This window comes from Schistocerca serialis, chromosome 3 (genome assembly GCF_023864345.2).
Source record: "Schistocerca serialis cubense isolate TAMUIC-IGC-003099 chromosome 3, iqSchSeri2.2, whole genome shotgun sequence".
Taxonomy (NCBI): domain Eukaryota; kingdom Metazoa; phylum Arthropoda; class Insecta; order Orthoptera; family Acrididae; genus Schistocerca; species Schistocerca serialis.
Genome location: NC_064640.1, coordinates 643,463,411 through 643,471,312, shown reverse-complemented (window position 1 = coordinate 643,471,312; position 7,902 = coordinate 643,463,411). Strand labels below are relative to the sequence as shown.

At 40.4% G+C, this 7,902-nt stretch overlaps 1 protein-coding gene across 1 annotated transcript in view; it reads left to right on the top strand.

The window, feature by feature from the left end:
• The window catches only part of LOC126470529 (liprin-alpha-1), a 1,209,312-nt gene that overhangs the window by 1,003,948 nt on the left and 197,462 nt on the right, over nucleotides 1-7,902 (top strand). The window contains exons 9-10 of the mRNA XM_050098447.1: nucleotides 865-1,032; nucleotides 5,105-5,224. Of these exons, the coding sequence (XP_049954404.1) occupies nucleotides 865-1,032; nucleotides 5,105-5,224 (288 nt within the window). The remainder of the gene's footprint in view (nucleotides 1-864; nucleotides 1,033-5,104; nucleotides 5,225-7,902) is intronic.

The window sequence follows — 7,902 nt, the reverse complement described above, 5'->3', positions numbered from 1 at the left end:
CACCCCTCCCCCCACCTGCAGCTCACCCCTGCCCCCCTGCGGCTCACCCCTGCCCCCGCTGCAGCTCAGCCCTGCCCCCTCCCCCCCCCCCCCCAAAGCTCATCCATCCCTCTCCACTCCCCCTGCCCCCCCCCCCCCCCCCCCGCAGCTCACCCCACCCACAGCTCACACTTGCCCCCCCCTGCAGCTAAACCCTCCCCCCATGCAGCTCACGCCTCCCCCCCTGCAACCCGCCCCTCCCCCCTGTAGCTCACCCCCCCCCCCACAACTCATTCCCCCCACAGAATACCCCTCACCCCTGCAACCCGCCCCTCCCCCTGTACTCCTCCCTTCCCAACTGCACCCCTCCCCTCCCCCTGCAGTGCATCCCTCCCCCCTATGCAGCTCACCTCCCACCCCTGCAGCTCACCTCCCACCCTGCAGCTCACCTCTTCCCTGCCGTAACCTGCCCTTGTCCCACAGTAACTCGCCCCTGTCCCACCAAAACCCGCCCCATTCCCACCATAACCAGTCCCTGTCCCACCACAACTCTCTCACTGCCACTAGTGTCCTTGTTGCATTCCACCCACCTCCCCCCCCCCCCCCCCCGCCCCCCTCTGCCATTGCTCTTCTCCCATCAAACTTCTGGTCCCTGTCTGCTCATCCAACAGTTTCTTCCTCCCCTCCCCCTCCCCCCCCCCCCCAAAAAAAAATCATTATTTTCATATATTACATAAGAACAGTTCATATAACATGTTGGTAAATCAAAAATTGATTTTGCCTATTACTTTGACAGAAAGGCCTACAAAAAATGTAATGTAGTTGTAGAGAGCATAAAATTTGATTTTGTCAGCATCTAATATTTACACATTTTCTTTTTCACAGAGTGCAGAATTAAGTTCATGGCAAAGACGGGTGTCAGAACTGTCGGGTCGCATTTCAGAACTTGAGGAAACACTGGCAAAAACACAGAAGGAACTTATGAAAGCACAGGAAGCAAATTCAAAACTGCAGCGTGATCTTCGAGAAAATGTTGCTCAGAAGGAAGATCAGGTTGTTATTGCTTCTGAGAATTTTTTCATTGTTTTTTCATCCACTTTGTGCTTCATATATTTCCTTAAAGAGAATGGAAATACGTTTTGTTTAATTTCTGAGTACCAAATTAATTTTTACTTATGTTTAAATGACCTGACTGTAAGTTGAATATAAATAAAATAGGACGATCCTGCAGTGTGTTTTTCTGTAACAAAGCATTACATTAGTACAAGTTTACAAGCAAATAGATTGCTGATTGTGGAAAACCACATTTCCTTGTGATTATAAACAACATGATGTTTGTTCTTAAATAAGACTGAACAGACAATTTTTTGGTTATAAGAATGAAATCTTAAGAAATCCATCCATATCGTAGTCACAAAAGAGTATCCCAACACAAATGCAAACCACATGTACTTCATGTAGACATAAATCCTACACTGAGATTCCAGAGTAATTATTCATTATTTACACATATTATTTGTAACCAGCAACAGGTGTAAAAGAAGATGCCTTTCAGTTCAGTGCAGTCAAGATACAGAGACAATCTGCATTTTAGATCATTACATGTAATTAATTTTCAGAAAGATGTGCAGTATACAATATCATGCCACATGGCACCAATATCAGTTCATTAAAAAATAGTCAGTATTTTCAATGAAATTCTGCAAGAGCTGAAAACTGACACAAAAATTACGAACTTTAATCCTTATGCTGCTACAGAGCTGCTTGCCATAGGTTGTGCGGAGTGCAGTGTCTTTATGCCCAAAGTCAACTATCTGCGCCTGAGCCCTTCCATGGGGGGCAGCTTCTTGCCTGCTGAATAGCTCATGCTGGGCTCCTGCAGATCACTCTCTCCACTTTGTCTAAGCTCTTGGTGCTCCCAGTGACCGCAAAGAGATGAATCTGTGTAATTTTTTGTTAACTGACACTACGTAGGCTAATATTGTTGCATAGGAACAATTGGGTCCATCTGTTGCCAGCATACTACTTCCTCCAGTTAGATGCTTCAGTCTAAGAATCTTTCATCATTTGAATATTTTGTAAAAAGTGCAGTATGTATTGCCAATCATTTTCAGGTCCCTAAACAGCATTCATGAATTATAAACCATGATACACGAATGTAATTGTTCATGTTACATATGAATAATTTTGGGATATTGTAAGAAATGAATATGTACAATTTTTGGTTACCTGTGGAGTGTATGCTGTGTAATTACATCTGTTTCTCACCAGCATACTTCTTCATTTGCTGATGTGCTCCAAAGTGAGAGAATTTAATTGTTTGAATATTTTTTACAATACTAAGTATGAAGTTTCATAAAATATCAAGTCTATTTCTTTGTCATCTGTACAGATGAAGTTGTCAACTGTTTGAATACTTTTTTACACCCATTGTATGTATTTTATGTCCCTTCTTTTTAATCTGGGCTTTGGACCAGCAATGGTGGAGTTAAAAATATATTTTATAATTTTCTTTACATTTTTTGCATTTCTGCCCTTCTTTTTTTAAATAATTAATTCACAGGTGTCAGTTGATTTCAACTACCATTTTTAGTTCCTGAAGGTCAGTAACACTTATTTGTGTGATACATCTCGAAACAGGGTAAAACACATAATGGTACATTCCAAGTTTTGCATTGGTATCTGGTTCCTCAACACACTTCCTGTTTTGTGGAAACCATGCGCATTAACATACTTTTCTTCGAATGGTCACTTACGTTAATATCCGTAAAGTGCCTGGACCAATGATCACTTTTTAACTTGAACCATTAGAAGACAAATGGCAACAAAATAATAGAGTTGCTCAAATCCAGTATCTTTCCACTTCGACAGTTGAGGGAGCATGAATTGTGAAGTATTTGCCTTGGTGTATACATAAAATTAGTTCATTTTGCCTGCTATAAAATGAACCAGTTCTTCTGACAGGAATATCATGAAAAATGACAGAATGTCTGAGTCATTAACCAGTTGCCATTTGCACCATGAAGCTGACTCATAAAACAAATGCTTTAATTGCTGGAAGTTAGTTTGTTTACAATCAAAATTGTCACTAAGGTGAGCTTTTTTTCTGAAGAATTTTGCTGTCTCTTTCTGATTCTTCAGATTCTGAATGTATGCTGATTGCACCTCTGGCCGGCCGGAGTGGCCGAGCGGTTCTAGGCGCTACAGTCTGGAACCGTGCTACCATTATGGTCGCAGGTTCGAATCCTGCCTCGGGCATGGATGTATGTGATGTCCTTAGGTTAGTTAGGTTTAAGTAGTTCTGAGTTCTAGGGGACTGATGACCACAGCAGTTAAGTCCCATAGTACTCAGTGCTGTACTAGTAGACATACAAGGGTGAGGACTATTACTCTGAGATTCTATTGAAGACTTATCACTACTACTGACATCAGAGAATTGACTTTCTCTGTTGCACCTAGTGAGAATCTATAGGATCTCTCTGTGTGTGCGACCATGATGATGTGACATTTCTCTTGTAGAACAGAAGAACACAAAGTTAATGTTGACAAAAACATGCAAAGCAAAGTCAAAATCTTCAGTGGAGGACCCCGGCAGAACACAGAACTCACTGGCTGATCAAAATTGCAGGAGGTACAAAGACTGGCATTAATTTGTAAACATAGTTCCGAGCAGTGTCACATAACAGTGGTAATACATAACTTTGTTATCCATAAATACATAATTGTCAGACTGCTCATAAAAAGTAAGGAGATTTGCTATGTTTACAAAATTTTATGTACGCCCACAAAAATTCATTGCTGCCCAGACTCGTGTCTGCTGGAACATCAGAGAATGCACTTTCACAGTTGCACATAGTGTGTGTCTAAAGGATCTCTCTGTCTGTTGACGATGGCATTGTGACATTTTTCTTGTAGAAAAGAACAACATAAAATTAATAGTGACAGAAACACACAAAGCAAAGTCAAAATCTTTAGTGGAGAACCACAGCAACAAATGTAGATACACACTTGAACTACGCAGCCAAAACTCTTGAAAAGCTGTGGAAGAACGATACAGAAATTCAGCCTTGTTTGTCAACACTCCTAGAGCATGCAGATGCTTAATCTTGTCTGCAGCAGTGAGAAGCCTGCTAAAACAGGACATGTAAACATATCATTAGTGCTCAACGAAAACCCAGAGACCATGCTTCCTTACATCCACACCAACTGGGGAACAGCGAAGCATGATAAGTTAACTCATCCACAGCAGTCAAAGGGTTAATTGCAAACTGAATGCCACATTTCATTTTATCAGCTTTTAATATTTTCTTATTTTTATTTTTCTAATGTTCTCAAAGGATGTATGATTTCTTAAAATTATGGATGATAAGTGAAACATAACAGAAATACCTTAAGATAAGTTTTGTGTGGTTTCCGTCCATCACTTTTGAGTATATAATCAGAAGTGTTGAGTGAGACCCCACTCAAAACTTAGTATTATGGTATTTGTTAGAGACACATTGTTGTTGCTGATGTTACTGTTAATAAGAACAACAATCATCATCTTGTTTTATTTAATTTTAATTGTTTATGGCTGTGTTTTGTTTTTGTGAAAATCAGTGACTGTACCAACAGTAATTTAGTGGAGCCCAGCACGGATTAAGTTTATGACTCCCCCCCTCCCGTATCATCAACTTAGAATGAGAACCTCATATCTCAAAAATATATTTTTTATTGCATTATTAGGTTGAAAACCTCATATCTTAACTATTAGTAAGCCAATGAGCACTTATAATTTATGTGTTGCAATCTAGTGGGTAAAAAAGAAATCGTGTATATTGTTGGACAACTGTAATAAGAGAAAACCACACATAACTTTTTCTGAGGTATGAGGTTTTAATTATAAGCAAACGACATATTGCCAAACATTGGATGCTGTTATCTTGAAGATGACCATATCTTTTCTCATCAAATTTGAAATTATTGTTTTAATTTTCATGTTAACAATTTTTCCTACATTTTAATGGCCTTCTCATCAATGTAGTTAGCTGCAGCTTCTGAATTGCAGTTTTCAAAAACCGATATGTATTTATTAGCATTCTTTACTCCTTTAACCTTAATGCAATATATTATTTTCTATTTTCAGGAAGAAAGAATAGCAACTCTTGAAAAACGGTACTTGAATGCACAGAGAGAATCAACTTCCTTGCATGATCTAAATGAGAAACTTGAACAAGAGTTACAGCACAAGGAAGCACAACTAAAGGTATATCATGTTGTTATGTGACAATTAGCTTTGTACCGATACATGTGTAAATGACTGTTCTGCTAATATCTATTTTTAGTACTGCTGCTACAGTTATTGTCCTAACTGTTCTGTATAATTTTATTTACTGTACAATATGCTGACTGAAATTATATTGGTATTATTGTGCTCTTTGAGATCTGTGAATGATATGTCTACCTGCTTAATATACACTACACAACAGCTGTTGTGGCAGTTTGGTGATAGTTTTGTGATGTAATGTGTCTTAGTATGCCAATGGTAGGTTAGCTGCACACTAAATGAGGTGACAAAAGTCATAGTGTACCTCCTAATATCATGTCGGATCTCCTTTTGCCTGATGTAGCGCCACAACTGAATGTGACTTGGACTCGCCAAATTGTTGGAAGTCCCATGTAGAAATACTGAGCCATACTGCCTCTATAGCCATCCATAATGGCGCAGCTATTGTCAGTGCAGGATGTTATGCATGAACTGACCTCTTGATTATGTCCTATAAGTGTTCTACATTTACATCTACATGGATACTCCGCAAATCGCATTAAGTGCCTCGCAGAGGGTACATCGAACCACCTTCGCAATTTTGTATTATTCCAATTTTGTATAGCGTGCGGAAAGAACGAACACCTATATCTTTTCGTACAAGCTCTGATTTTCCTTATTTTACTGTGGTGATAGTTTCTCTCTATGTAGGTTGGTATCAACAAAATATTTTCGCATTCGGAGAGAGTTGGTGTTTGGAATTTCATGAGAAGATTCCGTCGCAACAAAAAACGCCTTTCTTTTAATGATGTCCAGCCCAAATCCTGTATCATTTCTGTGACACTCTCTCCCATATTTCGCGATAATGCAAAATGTGCTGGCTTTCTTTGAACTTTCTCGATGTACTCCGTCAATCCTACCTGGTAAGGATTCCACACGGCGCAGCAGTATTCTAAAAGAGGATGGACAAACTTAGTGTAGGCAGTCTCCTTAGTAGGTCTGCTACATTTTCTAAGTGCCCTGCCAATAAAATGCAGCCTTTGGTTAGCCTTCCCCACAACATTTTCTATGTGTTCTTTCCAATTTAAGTTGTTCATAATTGTAATACCTAGGTATTTAGTTGAATTTATGGCTTTTAGATTAGACTGATTTATCGCGTAACCGAAGTTCAACGAGTTTCTTTTAGTACTCATGTGGATGACCTCACACTTTTCGTTATTTAGGGTCAACTGCCACTTTTCGCATCATTCAGATATTTTTTCTAAATTGTTTTGCAGTTTGTTTTGATCTTCTGATGACTTTATTAGTCTATAAACAACCAGCAAAGTGCCTACACTCTGCCTTAGAGAACACCAGAAATCACCTCTGTTTTACTCGATGACTTTCCGTCAATAACTACGAATTGTGACCCCTCTGACAGAAAGTCACAAATCTAGTCACATAACTGAGACGACATTCCATAAGCACGCAATTTCACTACAAGCTGCCTGTGTGGTACAGTGTCAAAAGCCTTCCGGAAATCCAGAAATATGGAATCACTCTGAAATCCCTTGTCAGTAGCACTCAACACTTCGTGCAAATAAAGAGCTAGTTGTGTTTCACAAGAACAATGTTTTCTAAACCCACGTTGATTGTGTGTTGATAGACCGTTTTCTTCGAGGTAATTCATAATGTTCGAACACAATATATGTTCCAGAATCCTGCTGCATATCGACGTTAATGATATGGGCCTGTAATTAAGTGGATTACTTCTACGAGGGCAGTTCAATAAGTAATGCAACACATTTTTTTTCTCGGCCAATTATGGTTGAAAAAACCGGAAATTTCTTGTGGAATATTTTCAAACATTCCCACTTCGCCTCGTATAGTTTCATTGACTTCCGACAGGTGGCAGCACTGTACGGAGCTGTTAAAATGGTGTCTGTAATGGATGTGCGTTGCAAACAACGGGCAGTGATCGAGTTTCTTTTGGCGGAAAACCAGGGCATCTCAGATATTCATATGTGCTTGCAGAATGTCTACGGTGATCTGGCAGTGGACAAAAGCACGGTGAGTCGTTGGGCAAAGCATGTGTCATCATCGCCGCAAGGTCAAGCAAGACTGTCTGATCTCCCGCGTGCGGGCCGGCCGTGCACAGCTGTGACTCCTGCAATGGCGGAGCGTGCGAACACACTCGTTCGAGATGATCGACGGATCACCATCAAACAACTCAGTGCTCAACTTGACATATCTGTTGGTAGTGCTGTCACAATTGTTCACCAGTTGGGATATTCAAAGGTTTGTTCCCGCTGGGTCCCTCGTTGTCTAACCGAACACCATAAAGAGCAAAGGAGATCCATCTGTGCGGAATTGCTTGCTTGTCATGTGGCTGAAGGTGACAATTTCTTGTCAAAGATTGTTACAGGCGATGAAACATGGGTTCACCACTTCGAACCTGAAACAAAACGGCAATCAATGGAGTGGCGCCACACCCACTCCCCTACAAAGAAAAAGTTTAAAGCCATACCCTCAGCCGGTAAAGTCATGGTTACAGTCTTCTGGGACGCTGAAGGGGTTATTCTGTTCGATGTCCTTCCCCATGGACAAACGATCAACTCTGAAGTGTATTGTGCTACTCTTCAGAAATTGAAGAAACGACTTCAGCGTGTTCGTAGGCACAAAAATCTGAACGAACTTCT